The sequence below is a fragment of the Atractosteus spatula genome, chromosome 9 (assembly GCF_055471065.1).
Source record: "Atractosteus spatula isolate fAtrSpa1 chromosome 9, fAtrSpa1.hap1, whole genome shotgun sequence".
Classification (NCBI taxonomy): Eukaryota; Metazoa; Chordata; class Actinopteri; order Semionotiformes; family Lepisosteidae; genus Atractosteus; species Atractosteus spatula.
In genome coordinates this window covers 15015396-15037665 of record NC_142714.1, presented here as the reverse complement: position 1 = coordinate 15037665, position 22270 = coordinate 15015396, and the positions used below count along the sequence as shown (strand labels likewise).

Genomic DNA, 22270 nt, shown 5'->3' with positions numbered 1-22270 from the left:
ACATGATTTTTGATGGAATTTAATTTCAGTTTAGTTGTTTATTCGTGGGTGGGGGGTTACACTAAAATATTAATTTGGACAGCATTATTACCACATTCAAAACAACATTTTACAGGCATACAAATACAAAAGAAGTGTATCCCATTCTGCTGGAAATGAATGTGGCAGTTTTTAAGGAAACAAACATCGTATTTATGTTCCGTGTGAGATTGCAGTTGTTTCTGCTGCTGTTATGAACTGTGTGTCACAACAGACCAATGCATATCAAGCAAAGGAAATTAATTTAAATACAGGTTTATATACTGAAATATGTGGCCACATATTATGGCATGAGTGTAAATTGGAGTAATATGTTTGGAGAAAAAATATTTTTGGAAATTATAAAAGTACTTTCACGTTCTTGTACAAATTAAACACGAAACTGTTTAATCTCTCAGCATGATCAATACAGTTTATGTTTACATATACTAAACAATGGCCAATACTTTTGATTAACAATGACTTGAATGTAATGCAGCATCTCTTAGATTGCATTGCAAGGTGCAGAAACGTAGAAGGATGAGCATAATGAAAAAGTGTCTGTAATGTGGTAATGTGTTAAATATAATTAGAATGCAAAATGCAGTGATTTATTGACATGGTTCTATTATTAAAAGGAATACGCATTTCCCTATTCTGAATTTTTAGATAACGGCATCAAAAAGGGAGGTGACACGTACAAGATTTATGTTGGACATCACATTTTACAGCTGGAGAGGTGTAAAGGAAATGTGTTGTTTGATGGCAAGAAGTTTCAGTATCCCCCCTCATTTTATTATTCATAACTAGCTTCTCTTTTAGTCGGAGAGGAAAAGGCAATTTAATAGTTAGATATGCTAATTTATTTAGTTAGAATCTCTCACGTCCATTTTTCTTTGCTTTGATATGCATTTTTAATACATAGCCCAAGGCTACATCTCATTTGGTGAAAGTTGGTATGGTGGAGATGATGAGCGACTCCACAACAGAGGAGACAGCCTGTTGTGTTCTTTTTCCCTTGCTTTTTTTCACCTGATGGTAGGTCCTAATAAGTGCTGTTTTATTTGCACTTGAATGCAGCATTGTCTTTGAGCTGATTGGATTAAAACATTGGTAATGAAAAGAAGTCCTTTGATATACCTTTGTAAGGGAGTGATTCCTTGCAATTGTTTCCTGTTACAGCCCCCTTCTCTCCTTCCACACACACACATGTCTTAAAAATATTGTCTCATGGTGTTGTACAGGAAAGCCTCAAAAATGCTCCTTTGCTGGATTTCTAATGATCAGTTAAGCTTTGCCATTTATCTGTATTGTCTCAGCTTGTCTTTCAATTATTGAAATGAGATTTTTTTCTCTTTCCCTGAGCTACATCTAATTAAGCCAGCAAATTAATGGTAACTGAATATTATCTTTCCTAATGAACATGCCTTTCTGCCTCTACCTTTTCTAAAGTGAAGACGCGTGTAGGCTGCGCTATTTATTTTTCCGAGTGGCTCACAAAAGAAGCAATGCCTGTTGACTAATTCTCAGACTCCAACAAAAGAAATAAGGTGTGATTGTTGGCCTTGTATTTGTCATTCTTGGTTCTCCTTTAATGCTTCGGGCTGTTTGGTTGTCGTTGTTTCAAAGGTTATGTATGGGTTATCAAAGCCATGCACTGGCTGTGCAAAAACATTTCTACTATGCATGTTTCATTTGCAGTCGTGAGACATTGGAGATATTGCCAGCAATGCAGATTTATCAATGTTTGTGTAAACCGTGTAGAGCAATAATTTTTTTGTATTTATGCCTAAAGAGAAAATTGTATTGGCTGTGGCGTTTGAAACCACACAGCTCCGCTTTCCCCCCCAGTTTATTTGCATATCCCATTGACTTGAAGTGACTGAACGCCTTTTCTTTGAACTGGAGCACAAACATAGCCTTGCTCTGGATCCCCTCTTTAAATCTAGAGCTCTTGTTTGGAAAAAAAAAAGTAGCACATGTAGGCTAGCTTTGTCTAGGCCTTTCACAAAAACACTGGATTGTTCCAGTGTGTTTATTGCTCTGGGCAGTTTCATTATAAGACGAAGATCACTGATTCTACATATCTTCTTAAATTAGCCTAGAAATGTCTCTGCCTACTGGCAGAGTTCCGTGCGATTTACTGCACACGAGCTATGCAGACTTGTTGCATTCCCTTTTGATTGCATACCTTTGTAAGAAATGGAACATCACTAATAATAATAATAAATCCAGACAGTTTACAATAGTACACTTTAGTGCAGAGGTCAAGGCATAGAGGGACATGGAGTATTTGATGCCTTCATGAATGTACATGCTATATATTAATTTTACTTTGGATTTTGGCAAAATGACTAGTAATTCATTTGGTTTGGATGGATTTCTGTATCACAGAAAAATGCATCATAGCTGGTGTAGTTGTTGTTAGCTGATATTCTTATCTAACGTGTGTATTTTGAGAACATCAAAATGCATCCTTTTAAAATTTCATCTTTGTGATTTTTAAATCTGGAATGGAAAGGCTAATCTGCTTAACACTTGGAAAAATCAGGCACACAGTACTGCTTCTTAAAACACTTGGCTGTATATTGTAGGAGCATGTTTAATTTTACACTTGTTCCGTAATTGATAGTGTTATAAATATGATGTTGGCTAATAGAAAGGAAAAGTTTGTTTCAGCTTCTTTACAGAATTTCTATGTAATTATTATTTTTTTAAATTACACAAAGATGTGGAACACGTTTTGCTGGCTATGTGCTATGACAAGATCCATCATGAGATGTCATCCTGTTAAGATTTATACTTTTGATGTGTTTTAACATCAGCATCAGGGGTCATTTTTCATGTACTGTAGTCCCTCCAGCTTTTTAATGTTGGGCTGTGGTATAGAAATGTCTCATCGACTATAAGTGCCCCCTTGTTGGATGCTGTGATAATGACATATTATATACACATAGGCATGTAAATATCTGCGATCTGTTTCCATGAAAATGAAATGAAAATGTTACAATTGTATACATTTCCCAACACTGAATTTTCACCATCTACAGAGGAAACGTGGATTTTTTTCATATACCAAGAGACCCATGTCCTTTCTCTCCTCCTCTTTTCTGGGTTTAAAAAAATTCAATGATGGTGCTAAATCAATTTTTTTTAAATTCCAAGGGACAAAAACACTGGCAAAATTGTGTTTTCAAAGCAAGGCGGTGTGTGTAAATGAGAAACAGTGGATAGCGACAGAGTGTTCTCCTGTGGCCTAGCTAGTACAAGCTTTTCCCATATTGTCTCCTGCTTTTATATTAATTACAACTTGCATTATCAGCTGTGAGTCTGTAACCCAGCAAATAGAAAATGCTGCCCCTGGAGACCTGGCTTCTTGTATCTATTTTCCATCTACTTCTATTGTGCTGTGCTTGGTATTTGCTTCTTTTCTCCTGGTAACTGTGCTCTTTAACACAATTAGGAAAGAGCAAGGAGCGAACCATGTTTGACTTCTAATTATTGAAGCTACTGGGAATTGTCACTTGTGTGCAATTTGCTTTTGCACTTTTCTACAGCTTTGGTGAAGCTGTGGTTGATGTAGTTTCACGACTTGCTTAAACTTTAATTGACTTTTAAGGATCTGACAACTGTTTTGATACTAACCTTCTGTTTGAAAAGAACGCCTCCTAGTATGAGGAGTTTCACTGAACGATTAATCACAAAGTACTGAACAGCAGTCCCCTTCACCCAGATATGGAGTAGAGAAAGTCAGCACGGAGAAATGTGAGATTTGTTTTGAAACCAGTCTCATGTAGGCTTCTCTAAAAAAAATCAGTATGAAAGTAATAAGTGCTGTTACGTGTGTACACCCAGACCATTCAAAAACTGTATTTAGATTTTCCTAGAGGTTGTTATTTTGTTTAGCTTTGTGAGTCCATAAAAACACTTATTTCTTCTAACTTTATGTCACACAAAATCCATTCAGGCTCAAACTAATGTGCTGCGCTGGGCGCTACAGAATGAATGCTGAAGGCCAGTGTGCAGGGTAGGCAGCAGTGGGTGTTTTCAGCTGTAGGAAGTTGAACCCAGTCATTTTCTTTGCTTAAAACAACAAGAGTGCATTTTCAGAACACGAAGCCTGGCTTGGCCTGCATGGATTGCATGTTTTTTTTATGACATTTGCCTTGAAACATAAAGGAGGTGTTACTAGATAATTAATGTAATTTTCACATCTGTGGTACGGATCTGTAACAAAAAAAAGACAGTTTAAAAAAGGCCTCCGTGCATAAATTAACGGCACTCTATGTCTCCTTTTCCTAGCTGTGGCCTAGGTGGACATGTTGCAATTATTCTGTTTTCTATAAGGAAGGTTCTTGCTCGTTGTGGAGGGCTAAATTCATGCCGAGCTATTGTTTCTGCTCTTTTTCATGTAATTCTTCGAGCTCTTTATCTGATTACCATCCGGCAAACAGCTGACGCTAAGAGGCTGCAGAGGGTTGAAGAGCCCCTGTCTGCTGTTTGCCTTCAGCTTGAAGCTATTTGAGTGCTTTCCTAACTTACAGATAAAAAGGGGAGCTCACAGGCGCAGCTCCTGCACAAGCACTAGGCACTGGGGGAAGTTGCTAAATCTCTGCACTTTGCTTCTGACGGTTCCAGCTCTCTTTCTTAACAACTTAGTTCTCATGCAAGGAGCTTCATAACAGCTCTAACAAGGATATATTTGCATTTAGAAAATGGTAACGTGTTCTTGCATCATTTTTCTTGTGGTGCACGCAGTAGTTTTTTGATTTTGTGGGAAAAAAAACAGCTGAGGTTTGTGGCAAGCTGTCTTTGGGCCTGTGTTTGTTTTGTTTAGGTGGTTTTCGAGGGTGTTCTTCTTAGCTGAGACTAATCTGGTCCCTGCCATTTTGTTGTCACACGCAGGTGACATGTCCGAGCACAACTCCAGACCTCAGGCTGATGTGATTCATGTGTGCCTTCACTCTTTCTGTGGCAGAGGAAATTCCACCTCTTGCCTGCCTTCATGTGGCGTAGATAAAGCCTTTCCTGTACAGTAGAAATCCTGTTTTTGCTTTAAGCACCAGCAGGGTATTGGAAATGACCAGGAAAGGGAGGAGAATACAGTCAGTGGAGCAGTTCTGAAGCTTCAACTTTCTGTTTCTAGCAGTTATCTGTCTAAGAAGCAAACTGTCACTGTGGGACAAAATTACCTTTTTTGTCTGTGCAAGCATAGAAGGAGAACTTGTCTTGCTGGTTTCCATTTAAACCACTGGTAATCCTTACTGGCACAGATTGGTGTATGTTTTCTTAAATGTTAAGGAACCATTGTTAGGTATGGTAAAACGATTTGATTTAATTATCCAAATATTGAATTATATGTACTTATGTTCTGTATCTGGATATTCTGTGTCAAATGTGAATGTATTAATATTGTTATCTCTGATCTGGTAATGATCAACAAATATGGTTGTGTTACATATATATATATTCTGGAACGATGGGTTATTAGTGTGAATATCTGTTTTTAAAGTTTGGGTTTGGAAAAAAAAGCAAAGTCTGAGTTATTGTCATGTTTTTCTAGTTGTACTGTAAAACTGCCTTCATTGTAATAGAAAAAGAATTTGCTGTGTGGGGACGTGACATGCAGAGAGCGCTCCTTCTGCAACAATTAAGTAGCTCATTCTTGCAAAGGTCTTGGAGATACGTTGTCTTGTGTGTGTCGCCTGCTTATTTCATCCTAAAAGCGAGTGTTACAGTTCAAGCACGCTAATGGGTTTCCTTTCTCTTTTCTTTCCCTCTTCTGCTTTCTGTTCCTGATTTGCGGCTGGAACTGGGAACGTGGAAAACATTCCTTGTCTCCCTCACGCCAGAACCCAGCGTCTTGGAGAGATCACGATGATGCAACCTCAACGCACTCGGCAGGCACGCCAGGACCCTCCAGTGGGGGTCACGCTTCACAAAGTGGGGACAACAGCAGCGAGCAAGGTAAGGGCCCTCCTTTCCCACCAAGCAGGCCAGACTGAAATAATCCAGCATCTTTGATATCCCTGTGTGTTTGGGACTGTAAATATAAAAGTGAGTGGTTAAGATGCCTTTGTTTGTATAGCTTTGAGGAATGGTATCCCCCTTTCACTCAAATGTATATAATATTTATATATAATATGTATTCCTTTTTAAGCGCTCTAAACACTAGTTATTTGAAGCTAAACAGAACTAGAAGCAATGGAAACTTGTAACTAAACTCAACCTGAATGCTTACATGTGTTTTGACAGTTCTTACTAGCATTTAAAATATATTAACTGCCTGAGCGTCATTGTAAGAATTATAGCTAGAAAAGGTTGGTATATTCCCTTCTGTAATCTGTATATCTAGAACTTAAGTGTACATACTGTGTAAAGCAATTGCACAACACCAGTTTCTAGTATTTTTTTTTACAACTAAATTGCCTTTACAGTGGTGAACTCATTTTGTTTGCTTAACTTTGTACATTGTAAGGTTTTGTTTTCTTTTTAGGAGATTCAGTTTTAAGATTTTCATTGGGTAATTCTGGTTGGCTCAGCATAGCTATTGTTTTGTGAACTTTGAATACTATTTAATACACTGGTAGCAACTCTGTTGCTCTTTTGTATGTGTAATATTCTTTTTTTCACCTATATTTCCGAACATATATATTGTCCCAACATCAGGCTCTTCAAGGTCAGTTCTCAGTGTTGTTTTTTGTTTTCCTGACAAGAAAACCTTTGAAGAACCCACAGCTAACATTTTATCTTGAAATAATCACACAGATATGACCTTATAAGATCATTATATTTGTAAAAACATTTTTTTTCAGACTCACTAACATAGGCATTACCTTAAAAGACATTGCTTTTGGAGAAAGCAGGTAATACTGTTACAAAATTTACACTTCTCTGTTGTTTTTATTTTGGAATCAGATCTTATCTGAAACTAATCAAAGCTGCTGAGTGTAATCTATCAATGACTTGTGATTTGTTTTTTGTCCTCGGCTGAACTTTTACTTATGGTTTTCCTTTTAAGGCACACTATGAGGTCTGATTGTATTTTTATAATGATCTGCGCTAAGATCAATGCGCAGTTTCTGAGGTTTATAGGCTTATGTTTCTTTAAAGCTAAATACATCTAGGAACTATGTCATGTGAGAGAAAAGGAGGCAAGGAAACTGCAGTCATTTTTGGGAAAGTGAGGTCTAACCCATTGATATTATTTTGTTGGAAGGCTGGAAACCGTAGTGGATATGAATTACTTTGCGTGGTAATGTGGTTAATTGAAACTGTAATTAACCACAAGCCCTGACTTATAGGCAGTATGTAAACCTGGTCCAGCTTTGTGGTTTGCTTTCTATGTCATGTTCTATCACAACATCCACCCTCAGCTTTGGCCATATCATAAGATTTATTGATGTATTTTTTACTAGGTAAACCACTAATGTTAGTTAAGTCAGTATTTAATATATGTATATTTCTGGCAAGGTATCATGAAGTCATTTAAATTAATTACTAATGATTAAAAATAAGATTTGTGGTCCTTTAAAGCTGAAAGTAAAGCCAAGTTCTTGTATTCTTCTCTCATTTTAAAAACAGAACAGCCTATCTTCCTTTTTTCTGTCTGATATTGCTAATCATTCTTGTTTGTTTTACAAAAGGTTAATTGGCAAATTATTTAAGAAAAATATGTCGCACAAAAGAAATGAAAAGTAAGGCTGATCTGATTCTTGTTTGTCTGCTCTTTTTTATGTTGTGCTGTTGTTTTTTTTTCCTTCTATGCCATCACTGGCAAAGCCAGCAGGGAGAAAAAAATCTACTGTGTATTGATTATCTTACACGCATAAGTACAAGTGACCTGTAATCCACCGAGCACTTATCGACTGCATTCTAGTACAGATCCTGTAACTGTTGATCAATGTAAGAGAAGACAGTTACTGTGCAGTGCAGTGCTGGCTGAGAAAGGGAACAGCTAAGGGGTTAAAACTACCATTAATAGAAATCTAACAATGAAAACATCTTCTGGAGACAAAAGGGAAGAAAGGGAAGCTGATTTAATGGTCTAATGAGGCCATCTTCCACAGAGTTGTTTTGTGCAAGGCTTGCACTGACCTTTCGCTTTGCTCAGGAGCCCGACACTTCATTTTTCACATTCTTGCAATTATGTTAACGCTTGAAGCATTTTTGACTCTAACTCTGCCTACAACACCACGAATATTTCGATGCCATGGGTTTCCTCAACCAAAGCCCCTGCTCAGATTCTCCCCTTTCCCAATCCTCCTTTTCCCCCCACCCCCAGAAAAGCCGTATTTTATTAGCCAGTCAACAGGGTCCGGGCTAAGATGTGAAATAGAACAGATAGGTTGTGTTAGGCCAGCTCAGGCTCACAGTGCAGAGAATACAAGACACAACAGAAGAGCAGCGATAGCCCCTGGGTTTTATCAGTGAAAAGCTGCATGTGAAAACCCCTCTGCTGTGCATTAAAAGGTGTGCGGCTTGAAAATCAAACCATTTCCTTCAAACAAAAGTCTCAGCAGCCCTTTGGGTCTTGCATTTCCTTTGCACTTTCCACAGACTGCTAAAATGTTTCTGATTACATAATGTCTGCAGAAGAGCTTTCAAATGATTCCTAAGTAGATGCAATTCTAAGCTTCATTTTCTTTTGTTTTTATCTAATTTATAATCAAGTAATAATTTTCACAGCATGGTTCTAGTTAAGATAAGGCAGATATGACTTTTGCTAAAGAACCGGCATGCATAAGGTAGAAACAGCAACTGTATTTTCTGTAAGCTATTTTCACATTTATAAACTAATCTTATATGCATTTTTCTATATATAGTATTTCATCTATATGGTTATGTAGAAGAAGTATGTCTTTCTATATAGAATTCTACTTTATAAGACCTTTATCAGACCTACTTAAGGACATGCTCCAAAGAAAAAATACTTTCTTTAACAGATGCTCAAAATGCATCTTTTGTTTTCCTTTTTTGTGAGCAATTTATTTTCCTAATATAACAAATTACAGCACTGAAATAACAATTCCCCATCCTACACAAAAAGCCTTCACCCATCCCCCGCCACCTTCAGTGCTACATCCTTTCAAGTTTCTACCTAAGGACCCCAAAATACAGTCTAAACAGCTACAATGTAGGCTTTGACCATCTCAGCAGCAGCACTCTAAACCTCCACTGCCCCCCTGTTGGCACCGCAGATCCTAGCAGTTGAAAATTCCATATAAATAATATCAAGACAGGCTAGGATCCAGTAATACCAGGAGAGGGAATGCAGAGGCTCCCAAAGAGGCGCCAGCAAATTTTTAGCTGCAGTCAGACCGTCCAACCAGATCTGCTTCTGCTGCTGTGAGAGGCCCAGATCATCACACAACCAGAGTAACAAGTGTGAACAGAGAACGTCCTTATTTTGAACGAACACAAAGAGAACATTTTAGAAAACTTATCAACCTTAGGACATCCTTTAAAAGTGTAAAAGGGTACCCGTGGAGCTCCACAGACAGCATAGAGGACTAGGAACTAGTTTCAGTTGACAATTTGTATGAGGAGTCAGATGTATTTCCATGAAGGAAATTTAAGTGGATCACCTGATGATTAGGATGTCCTGAGTCTGAATTTGTTTGATCTCAGGAGATGGCCTCACCTGCAACTTTCTGCAGGTTTCCGTGACGTTTGTAATAAACAGACATAAAAAAGGGGAAAACAAATCCCTTCGTGTTGCCTCTGAAGTCAAACTTGATTTTCCTCTGGGTGTACAGACCCCCAGGGAACGTCGTAAGAATGCATTGCAGATTGGAGATGTAAGTAGAGAAAGAAAGAAGAACCCAGAAGCTCATATTGCAGTTCCAAGTGCTTGAATAAGCAAAGATAACACTCATTAAAAATATCTGATAGGATGTTAATTCCTTTGTCACCCCATTGTAGAAAAGAGAAAAGAGAATTGCCTGCAAGGAGTTTATTGTTGTGAAAGATAAGAGAATGGGTATGCCATGTCTTCTATAATTTTGTTAGTTTTTGTACTTGGTGCAGATCTTAATGAACTATGTAAGTATTCCAAAATGTAATATACAATATTTAAAGGGTACCCCAGGATTATTCACGTCTTGGCGTCTTAATGGTGACATCAGATTTTGTTCAAGCAGACACCAGTTTATAGGGGTGTCACTATATAGACAATGGATGCAAAGTGAATGAATAGAAGAAAATGTTGGCAAAACCTGGTCTCCTCCAGGTTATTTCTCCCTTAAAACAACTTATTAACTTATCAGCATTTTCTCTTTGGATTCTATTTGCTTTCCACAGAAAATACCAAAGCAATATGTAATATGTAGAAACACAAGCTTTATGATAGCTATACAAGTCTCTTACCAACTTTAAAGGCTGTATGTTTTAAGAAGTAAGTTAAAAAGCGTTTAAAGATATTTCAGTGGTGCATTGATCTCATTGATGACAAGATAACAAGAAAAAAAAATAATTCAGATTTTACTTATCTGTTGTATGCTTGTTTTGTACTGACTTGAACATACAACCGGATAAAAATATATTTGTATTTCTGTCACTTTTCTTTAAATCTTTCTGATGTCTTTACCTATATACAATGCAAGAAATTAACCTATCTTTCTCAGATGGTAAAATATACTTGATTGTACATCGAAGTTTAGGTTATTTGATAAAATGTGTTAAATGAACAAAATCATCAAGTAACTGTTATTTGCTTTAAAAAAGTTAGAAATCAACATTTTTAAAAAAATGTTACCAATATACATATCCATTTGCATTGAGATTTCCTTACTCATCCATACAAAAATTTGCAAAAGATTTACACCAGTGAAAAAAAGATTTTTCACTGGTGTAAGGCAGAGGTATGGAATTTGTTTGCCTGATCATTAGCTATGCATGAAGGAAAAATTGATGTTGACATCTTTGCTGTGAGATCATTGCAAAATGGGCCTTCCTTACCATTCTTTTTTGGGGGGGAGGTAAAAATCATTTTGTACTTTTTACAGCAATTGAACAATCCTCGTACTGTGAATAGGCAGAATTCCCAGAAATACTGAGACAGTTGGCCCAGTAACTGCTTAGCTCACTGAGTGTGTGTGTGTTAACCGCTGGACTGCCAGCTTCAATGAGCTTGATTCATTAAAGAATTCCATTTTTTTCTGTAGCGTGATCACCGATTAACACTGGAAAGGTCTTGCTTTGGGATATCTGAGGGACAATCAGGTGGTGCTCAGATTAACATATTAATCATACCATCTTGAAAACTCGAGGGTTAGGCACCGTTTTTGCCAGGTTGTGAGCTGTCTTAAACCAGAAGAAGAAAAAAAGATGGAAACCTTGTTGCATTTTTGCTCGTGCCCTTAGTAAACATGAAGGGATGTCTCCTGATGCCTGTTAGAGTTTAATTTAGAGTAGTAATTAAACCTGAATACTGCCTCATAAACAAAAGATAAACAATAAACCAGCAGTGGTCCCTGCTGTTTCATAGCCATCTTTCCCAGCTGTTTCAGAACTGATAATTTTTACACAGTGCTCTACCTAGTGCAGAATGTTGCCAATGTAATGATGGGGGGCTCAGTATACTGCTCTGAACTGCAACAAATAAAAGAATTCATAGGTTATCTGTTGCTGCACAAAGTATTAGAAAGTGGTAGAAGAAAGTGAGGTTGAAGATGTGTAGGAGTGCTTAGCAGTAAAAGGAGCCTATCCCTGATATTGCTTACAAAAGTACTTAAATAGAATGTCGCATTAACAATGGATTAGGAGCCATCACATTGTTGTTGTGCCGTTGTGTACTTGCAATATACCTTAGGCTTAGTACAGCTTGATGTCATCTCCCGCGTAGAGAACTAAACCTCACCTAGCAGATGTCACACAATGGTACATTTTCTGCTTTACATACCAATGAAAAACATTTACATCAAATCAGAAATGGAAATTATGATTTTCCCATTTGTATGTGACTTAAGCAAAAAAAAAACAAATGATTATTATCTTCGAAACTGGTCCGTTGTTTTGTATTTAATAGACCTGGGCTACGACAGGATCTATTGCTTTTTTTAAGGGGTGGGGTGATTGTTGAAAGCTGAGAATAGTTGCTCTGGAAAAAAAATACGGAGGGATACTTTCATGATCCCATTAGCATAACAGTGGGTAAATTATTCATGCCAAGTGCCGATTCTATGGGGAAAAGTATAGTTAATGCACATAGTTTTCAAATGTATCCCTTTCTGCTCCGAGACCAAATTCTTGCTGGATTCAGCATTCAGCCGTTTACGGGAAAAGCTCTAGTGGCGTGTTAGAAGCTGTTTCAGGGGCTGTGCTTTGAGGTTCATCTCTCAGTGTGCACTGCTTTCAACACAGACCATCTGGCCTTCCTCCAAAAGGTGATTAAACAAAATGATCAGCTCATTCTTGCTGTGTAACATGCCCAATACTCCGGATTAATGAACAAAAATCAGAAATGCTCGCCAGCAAGACAGCAACAGTAACGTCATCCTTAACCTCCCCACTCTCTCCCCTCCATTTTTCTTCCTTTTATATTTTTTAGTATTCAGATGTTCCTCGGGCGTCTTTGCCATCAAAATGTCCTTCTGGCCTGTAATCATGAACAGGTTGTGTGCACGGCCCACACTGCTGCCTGTTCTGAAGCAGGAAAACCACATTATCTGGGTCAGGCTAATGTGCAAACTAATGTTCAATTGGACATAGGGAAAAAATTACTAAAATTATTCTTACGCCAGCTGAGGAGAATGTATGCTATGTGCCATTAGGGGAAGCTTGATTTACTGAACTTTTTTTTGTCCTTTGCAGATGTAGTTTTAATTTTCCTTGAATATATTTAGAATAATTAAAGCAAGAAGTATCATATTGTGATTGGGTTATATTGAGCAAAGCAACTTTGTTTATCTGGTCTGCACAAAAGCATTTCACTGGCAGAAAGGAGTGGGATTTCATGGCTGAGCTGTACACTGCCACCACATGTAGCTCCTTTGGTCATAGGCACTTTGTACAACACAGGAGAACTGATGTAATGTTGCTAAAAGGAATTCCAGCCGCCTTCCCCAAGGGTTACGTGTCCATTACTGCTGCTGTATATTTTTTTAAGGATAACAATGTACTGCTTAAAGTTACTGGTTTAGGGAGGAATTTACAGGTCTGTTTTAGCAGGTAACCTGAGGTCAGCTAAGAAGTCACCTCGAAGAAGTGATAATCCAATATACCTAGTCTCTTAGCCAGTTTTTTTAGGAGTTTGTGTGTGCGGGTCTGTGTGTGTGGAAGGGTTGTTAGCCACAGGCAGTGTTTCAAATACCTTGTGTCTTGGTAGGTCCCCATTATGGTTTAGAGAAGGGTTACAAAGGCCAAGTCTATCAAAGGCACACCTGCAGGGTGACTTTAAACCCTGCCTAACCACTCATGCAGTGGCGTTTAAGGTGTGCTTATTTGGGAATTAACCCTGACTCCAGAGCTTTAAGTTTCCTCGTTTCTTTTGTGTTTGTCTGACAGCCCTTGCTCTCTTTTCACTTTTTCGTGCTGTTTCTTTCCAGGCCTCTAATCCTCGCTGCCTCTTTACATCTAAACACTGCGTAGCTGAGGTCCCCTATTTAACAAAAAAAGACAAACATTATTTGGATGTAATCTTATAGCTGTAGAGCCGAGTCTTGATGGGGAGGGTGTGGTTGTAAAAAGGATTCTGAATGCTATATAGTAGCTACTGTATACCCTACAGGTACTACTTTATAGGCAGCCAACATCCAACAGAGTGGGAGTAAGATAATGAAGCTACATTCGACTTTATTTATGTTTTTCTTATAAATGTGCGTTTTAAGCTTATGTAAATGTTTGGTACATTATTCAGGATAATGCACACATTTTCTAGCCCAACTGCATGGTGTGGGTTTTAATGAGTCTGTAAGCAAGCTCATGTTTTTGGGAAGAACAGTTGTCCCATGTCCCTTTTTTGCTATCTGCTTTTTTTTATCAGATTAGCCTCTTTTTTATTTCAGGGAGGGGGCAGGAACTATAGGAAGTATATGCTTTTGCAGTAGTAAGAACCATTAGCTCTTGTTGTTGTAGGAAACTGCCTAATAATTTCTAATTACCCCAAGGAAGTATCATGAGTGTAAGTCAGCAAGGATAATTTCTTATTTACAAGCCTGAAGCATTGAGCACTCTTGAAGAACGAAGGTTAATGCACAACAAAACAAATCAACATGCCAAACAAGAATCTCAATACTCACTTGCTTCCAGCTCTGGGTGACAAAATGTTCATCATGCATTAAGATAATTCATTTCTAAGGTTATCAGTTGTGGAAAAAAGGGCTTTTTGGAAGAAAACACCATATCAAAAGAAAGATAAAAAGGAACAAGCCAGCAGAGAATGCTCAGTTTGTGTTCCTCATGAATACTCAGATCTGTTATTTGCCTGTTTACAGAGTCTTAAGCCCCACATGTGAAACCCACTTTTTTAATGATTCGGTTTGCTTTTAAATTATGTCCTGTCCCATTAGTTTTGAATACGGCTGCGTAGCATTGAACTAATGTAAATTTTGTCTTTCTGTTCAAGCACGTTTGGTGTTTGTTTGGTTTCTGCAGTGCCTAGTCAAGAATTTTCAGTGTCTTTATGACAGTTGCTCCATAGTAACATGTTTTTATTTACTCTGAGAGAGCACTAGCTCTTGTAAAAGTTTAAAAGCATCTTTCCTGCTGCCATTGGGCAACAATGGCTCTGCATTGATTAAAACAATGGGAGGAAATTCAGATAGAAGCTAAAATAAAAAAAAATAAGATGAACCTTGAATTGTTTTGCACTGGACAGTTCCCCAGTGTGATTTTTTTTTCTTTTTGTTTTGAGAAACTCAAGTTAAGTCATAGGCAATAAAAACTCTCTTTATTTGTGTTTAAAAAGCATTTTTTAGCTTCCAAAAGAGAAAAGTGCATTGTTAACAGTGAATGCACACATCCTGGGATGCAACCTTTAGACAACTGTGTGTCTGCTGGAGACATCTGTGAAGAGTGACCTTTTGACCTCGAAAAGAATGCTCTGAAGGTGGGGGAATGCAGCTACCCCTCCATGGCCTGAAGGACATTTAAAATGTGCACAAGAACAAATTCTGTAACTATTAAAAAAAAATGTCCAGCGCGTAGGACTGATCTTATTTCTACCCAGAGGCCTCCTTCAACTCTTGCCTCATGAGATCATTTTCATCTTTTAGAAGTCAAAAGGACCCCAGTAAAATGAAAGGTTATGCAACAAGGCCCAGCTTGGGTGAGAGATGCTCCCTGCTGGAAGGGTTACTCCTATTCAAAGCACCTGCTATTGTGTGGGCGCCTATTGGTTTCCCATTGTTACAGCAAAATTAGTCGTGCTTCCTTTGGCTGAAGAGGCAGCAGCAGTTCTGTCTTTCTCTTGTAAAAATATGTGTTACATTACCACCATGGCCTGTTTAATGCACTAAGGAAAATTTGATTTCTTTTTTTTTCTTTCTTTATTCCCGTAGTAGCCTATTTTCTGCTGGAACCTCTCTTTGATTTCTTAGTCCTACAGTGAAATTTAGGATGGGAATAGCTACGGGCTCCCCCATTTGGTCTGCCCAGGTCATGGGGTGTTCAGGGAAAATTGAAAAGTCAATATTAAGGAAAAATAAAACAAAAGGAAATGCCAGTCTTGAAGACCTAAGAGGAATGAAGTAGAATTAATTAACTGCATCAAAAAAGGAGCTTTATTCTGGGCTACAATTTAAGGCTGCATAATAATTTACAAAGAAGAGAAAAAAAAACTTCCATGAAGTAGATTATTTATTGCTAGAAATACAGCCTTTTCCATCTATATGATATCAAGGTTGGTTGCTAGAGTTACTTGCTTGAGAAAAATGTTCTAAATACCAAGGCCCCAATTAGCAGCATAAGTTTAAAAAAGTCATTTTGTTTTGCAGCATGTGTATGTTTATGGATTTGCCACTTACTACCCCGTTTGGCTTTCAGGTTCACTAAGGCTTCTTCTCCAAGTCCTGGTAATGATAACTTGTGTCAGGCAACTTATTACCATTAAGAAAATGTGCAAGAAATCCAATTGAACACCTATTACTGTAGGTCAGCATAATAGAGTCATAGTAATCTGAACCTCAGCTCCGAAGCACCATTTTTCACAGTCTTAATGGGCTCTTGCCAACAGGCTACAGGGAGAGTGCAATTTCTTATGCCAAGAACAGTCAAGCTTTGAAAATCAAAATTAAGACCAGGTTTGGATGCTAATGAAATGGTTTCGGAATATATCTTAAGAAGGACAGAGATAGTCAATAGATATTCATCAAACCCTACCATCACCATTAATGGAAGCAAACAGAGTCCTCTAAATGAATTAAATATTGCCTGTGTTCTAGTCATGTTTTACTTTCCTTCATGCGTTATTTTCAACACAGTTTTACGTCAAAACCTTGCACCACTGACATTTTCAAGCTGAAATAGGCATTTAGCCATTGTTCTAAGTCTCGCCAAGTTTCTAGGTTGTGGAATTCTTCCTCGAGAGCTGAAAATGCAGGCACTCCACTTCAAACCAACCTTTTTATAAATGATAATTAATGTCTGAAATGGCTCGGTGGAGGACACAAGACAGAAAACTATTGACTTGTAAAGGAGCTGATAGGTGAGGGGTCTTGACAAGACACTAGTAGCTTTCTTTCTTGTAAAGGAGTATCTGATTTCTTTGCTAGTTGGGTCCCCGGAGACCATGTTGTGCTTACTGTTGATCAGGGACTTGCAGCTGTATGGAATAAAAAAAAGAAAATAAAATGTAGTTTTGTAAGAGGCGTTCATCACTGCAGTTGAAGCTCACAGAGAGAGGCAACTGCTCACTGACTTTGTGTGTGACAGCACAAAGGACAGCGATAGAGAAAAGCGAGTCAGCAAGAGAGGAGACAAAAGCCGCGATCAACTAACACAGCCCCACATGGCTTGACTAATTTATGAGAAAAAAACTGTGCTGTTCACTGGATCAGCACACAGAGGAGGCAGGTGGAGTAGGAGGAAGTTTTCATTGACTCTCATGAGCAAGTGTGGAAGCCATGGGGGATTCTTCTCAGTTTGAACTTTATCAGGGTCTACGCTTAATCAATAAGGTATTGGAAAAAGAATTAATTACTAAAGCAGAATAAAACAGCTGCATTTTAAACCAAGGATTCATCAATTCGGTAATCTCCCAGTTACAGCTTAGGTGCCGTGAGGATCATTCTGACTTCATGTAATGAGGAACTGAGGGAGTTTCCTCCTCTATCAGGCTGGGAATACACATTAGACTGCTTTTCAGCTGTTTGTCATCAACCAGTACAACTGAATTTCTCCCCACTCCTACCCTTTTCATTCACAACTTCCCATTTGATGTCCTCTCTCGCCGTCTCCAGAGCTTCCAGCTTCCCACCGAATTCCAGCTTTCATGGGGATCGAAAGCATTAATGTGGAAATCATTGGCACCAGGAGAGCAGGTCTTAACTGTCCTGCTGGTTTTGAGCAGAGTTGGTTTTCATACCGGACATACTTCTATTGTGGCCACTGTGGGGTCAGAGACCTGCTTGTTGAAGAAGCAGTAATTTGAACACAGTCTGTAAATGTTTCATCCGTAATTTCCATAATGGTGAATTTCAAGGAGGGTTGAGAAGGGTTATGGGAGATGAATTAGGTTTTTAGTGAGCTCATTAGGAAGCCAAACAGAGTTTAGACAGCAAAGCAGTGAGTGTGGCTGTAATCAGTTCTGCTCGCTTTGTTCCTTGCCTTCGGGACATTTTTGAAAACTTCATGGCAGGGGTTGATGAGAATATGCTGAGCAGAGGCTACAATCTGATGGTTGACTTGTTGATTTCTAAACCTTTTAATTCATTTTCTTTCTCCGCTCTAATGGCACTGGTAGAAAAATCACTCATTTATTAGGCTTATTTTGTGCCAGCGTCCACAGAGTAAAGCAGAGGCAGTTTTAATAATTTCAAGGTGTCACGTATTGGTCCTGATCAAATTAAAAATAAATAAGATCTGTTTGTTGTAATTTTAAGTTAAATTGGGGGTAGAAAATCACCACTGAATACAGCTAGCTTCAGCTCATAAAGTTCGAGTTTCCCTTTTCAGAAATAACATTATGTGCAAAACATTGACTTCTTCACTGTAGACACTTTCAGCCACGACATATCTTTTAAAAAACCCTTTGATTTCTTTACGAGGGTTTTAATAATGCCATATTGCCGATAGCAGACAATGCTGCATGATGCACCACTTTCTTTTTTTCTTTTTAAATTTAATTCTTAACATGAAGGAGGACTCTTTTAGAAAATTGATGCAGTTTGCTCTGCTAATTTTCATGCTCATTCCAATTAATTTAACATGACCCAGTTTTCCTTCCTCAGGCTCATTCTATCTAATTAGAAAAGCAACACCTAAAGAATGAGTTTTAGTTACCAACACTGGAGAGCCACGGATGTAATTTATTTCCGATGGTAATAAAGTTATCAAAGTGCACGACAGATATCTGATGTCAGTTAGAGAGATCGCTGTAAAAAAAAGATCTATTGTGTTTGGGGCGGCACTGAAGGGTTGGTTAAAGTCATCTGGGGAGGGGGGGGGATGCAATAACACTATCTTTAAGAGATCCAATGCACCTAGATAACCTCTGGGACCAATTAGTGTAATTTTATTTAGGATTGGGAAGACTATTCACTCCCCAGAAGGGGAATGGGGTGGAGTTGTCAGAGAATCACAAAGTGTGAAATCTTTGGTCTAGACCCAGGACTCTTCATTAGCCACTGATCCCTGTCACATAGGGTAGGGGCAGTCATGGGCATCGTGATGCTTTTTATAAAAAAAAGGGAGACAGCTCTCCCATCCTCTGTAATTTAGCCTTTCCATTCATGTGAATTGGATTTCAATATCAGTGACGGTTCTGCTTTTCATGTCTCTCTTTTCTCTTTATAGCTCCACCTTCTCTTGTAAGACATAGTTATTTGCTATCAAACTGTTTTTTTCAAACACTAAAAAAAAACATGATTGTGAAACCCAGTCACAGTAAGCTAGTGATGCATGGATTAAATGAGGCTACAGTGTGGTTGGGGAAAAATGTTTAAGCTTTCAATGCTCCCACCCTATCTGTTATTATATGGCTATAAGTATGCAGGTTCTATTTCATATCTCCACCTACTGCTGGCTTCTGGTCACACGCACAGTAAGAGTAACATTTAGCATGTGCCTCTGTGTTAAAGGAGGTTTTTAGGAGGCAACTAACAATTTCCAAAATTGTAAAGGGATCATCTAGAACGGAAAAGAAAGCAAGCAGCAGGCAAAAAAAAACCTACATTTTTGGGAAAGGACAGAAAAATATTGCATTTTTTATCATACAATTTCTCAGAAAATTAGATTTACAGTATTATCATAAGATTAGTGACTAAATTGTTTGTCTAATGCAAACACATGTATGCTTTTAACTCTCTTGATTTTGTTAAGAAACACAAATAATTCGAATTAAATATGCCTGCTTTAATTTCAAACCCAGGTAAAAGTATAGTAATTTGCAAGACTTTGTAAAAATCGTATTCAAAAAGCACCTCTTCACATATAAACTATTGTTGTGAATATTTAGTACATCAAACAATGTGTTTTTGTCCACTTTTTATTTTAAAATCCCACATTTTTCTAAACTAAAAAAAAAAATTATATATAGTTACAGTATATATCTGGCAAACTCTGGCCAGAATTCAGTGGCCATAATTAAGTACTCATGATAGCTTTGGTCAGAAGGAAAAACCCACTTCCTGCATTTGTGAGTTGTAAAATCATCAGCATGGAATGATTAAAAAATGTTATTGGATTGAGAGAAAATGTTCCATTACTTGGGCTGTTCAATAATCGGGGACCAGGAGCAGCTATTGTAGGCCTCTCAGAGGCACTATTTATGATGTAATGAGGTAATTGTTGTTACAGGTAGCAGGTTAATTACACTTGTAATTTTCTGCCCAAAGCCTTTGATAATATACATAGCAAGGCCTTCTCAAACATCGGGATTATTGGCAGATGATTATCACAAGGCATTTAAGGCTTGCTCCACGCCCCCTGGCTTGTTTTCTTTCTCCACAGTCCTTTTGTGAACTTCTGTGCTTGTTTTATTTTTGGGTTAAAAGGTAAGGCTGCTTGGCCTTTAAAACAAGGCACCCTCCTAAGTTTAAAAACCTACTCTGGAGTGTCAGCGCTCGCTTCTGTTCTGATTCTCTGCATCACTGGAGAGAGGATAGTTATCTCTAGCATTCCTAGGATGTCAAAAAGATAGCTGCTCTAAGGGAGGGAGGGAAAGGGAGGAGGGGGTGGGGTTGAAGTGAGAGCTGTCTTCCCATGTGCTAGATGCTTAACACTAGGCTTAGCAGGCAAGGCATCTAATTATACCTTTTTCAGTTAATTTAAGACTATGGTTGAGACTGTGCTTTCTAAAGCACAGAACGGGGCTTTTAAAAGGCACTCAATAATATGGATGAGTTCAATTATAAAGTAATTTAACAAGATAGGAGTGGTAGACAGAAAAAAAATGACTCAACTGCAAACTGTATATCTTTTTTTATTTCTAGAAATTTATGGGTACATGTCATCCAAAACCACAATACAGATATGACAGAAATGAAATCCAGTCTTTCGAGTGTTAAATCCCCTCAGTTTAAAAGTAAACTTTTCAGTCACACCTGAAAGTAGCAGGCCAATGCAAGGAAACTGCGACTACTTTAGCAGTTGCTATTTAGGTTGAAGAATAGGTATAAGAAGTGTTAAAGACTTCTGGTATCAAAATCCATTGGTCAGGAGCCATTCTGGAAAAAACGGCATTTATTCAGGTCTTATTTTATATTAAGATTTGTGGGGTGGTCGTGTTCTGGCCCTGTTCAGGAAACAATTGCAATAAAAAAACATCAGGCAAAGTACATTGCAGCATATTTCTTACATTGTTATTCATGAGATTCCCTACGCCCAAGGTTTTAAACCTGCTGTACAGTATACTGCTGATGAGCAGAGGCTTGATAAATGACCTGAATTATTTTCACTGAACAAGTACATTGTTTGTGCTTTTCTGCCAAAGTTGGTCCTTCATTAAAAATCTTTGCAGATTCCAGAGTATTTAGCATGGAAAGCCCCAGCTCCATCTACAAGTTGGAACGTACGTTTCGGGTTTACATGGGAAGCAAATGGAATCCTTATTATTGTTTTCTGTTAAAAAAGCGCTTAGTTAGCATATTGTTGCCGTCTCGTTGTAGCTGAATCCTCTAATCCTGTGGGTCAGCGTGAAACTCCAGTGGCTGGCAGTCCTGCTGCCTGCTAGGGTGTGACTGGAAGCTCTTTCTGTCAGGAACATGTGGTCTCTTTACTGGAGAGGGCCTGCGTAAATCCTGTGTAAATAGAGGGAGGCTAACAAAGGGGGGGCCCCACCGCTTCCAGCATTTGGAGCCATTTGGGGGCTGAATGTGCTAAATGCCGCTTATGCCGCCTGAAAAGTCGAGGAGAAAGGAGCATAAAATCCCTTCTTTTCTCTCCTTTCTTGCCGGACCCCGGGGGGAGGGTGTTGAGGGCCCAGGGAAGCCCAAGGTAAGAAGGCGGCGGGGTTGTTTTCTTTCCGTGCTGCCTCCGAGGGCAAAGAAGGTGTCCCGGGTCACTGTTACCCCCAACCCACCCTCCACTCCCTCCAAACTCCCCCCCCCCCCCCCCCCGCTTTAATGTTGCCAAAGCCCACGCCGTCTCCATGTTGCACTTCTAGAAAAGAAGTGCAGCTGTTAAACAAGAGAGCTCCAGCACAGAAGGCCGTGCCCTCGGTCACCTCAAAATGATACAGAATTTCATTTTAACATGCCTGAGCAGTGCAACCCGGCAGGGGGTGAGAGAAACTGCTGTAATTAGTCATTTTAAGTATTGGTTCCGTAGGTCAAAATAAAAAAAAAAGAGTGCTACTTTTATTTACAAGCCTGATTACCCTGCAACAACAAGATGAACAACAATGAAAAGCAGCATGGAAAAAAAATGGTCTTTTAAGCCAGACACTGAAGCTTGACGTGCTGGTGCATGATTTCGAATCTACAAAAATGAGCAGCAGAAGGAAATAGCTTCATCTTCCTAAAATTTTAGTTATATAAGTGTTATTCTCGTACAGTGGTTTCTTCAATGAATTGCTAATTGCTCAATAAAATAAAACAAGTCTTATTCTGAACCGTTGGTTTCTTGTGCAGCTTATTTCTGCCATTTGCATCTG

The 22270-nt window shown here is 38.5% G+C and overlaps 1 protein-coding gene across 3 annotated transcripts in view; it reads left to right on the top strand.

Annotated features, from left to right (window-relative positions):
• meis2a (Meis homeobox 2a) overlaps positions 1-22270 on the top strand; it is a 72117-nt gene that overhangs the window by 6185 nt on the left and 43662 nt on the right. For all 3 annotated transcript variants that reach the window (XM_088924815.1, XM_088924814.1, XM_088924816.1), the window contains one exon: positions 5871-5985. In XM_088924815.1, the coding sequence (XP_088780941.1) occupies positions 5871-5985 (115 nt within the window). The remainder of the gene's footprint in view (positions 1-5870; positions 5986-22270) is intronic.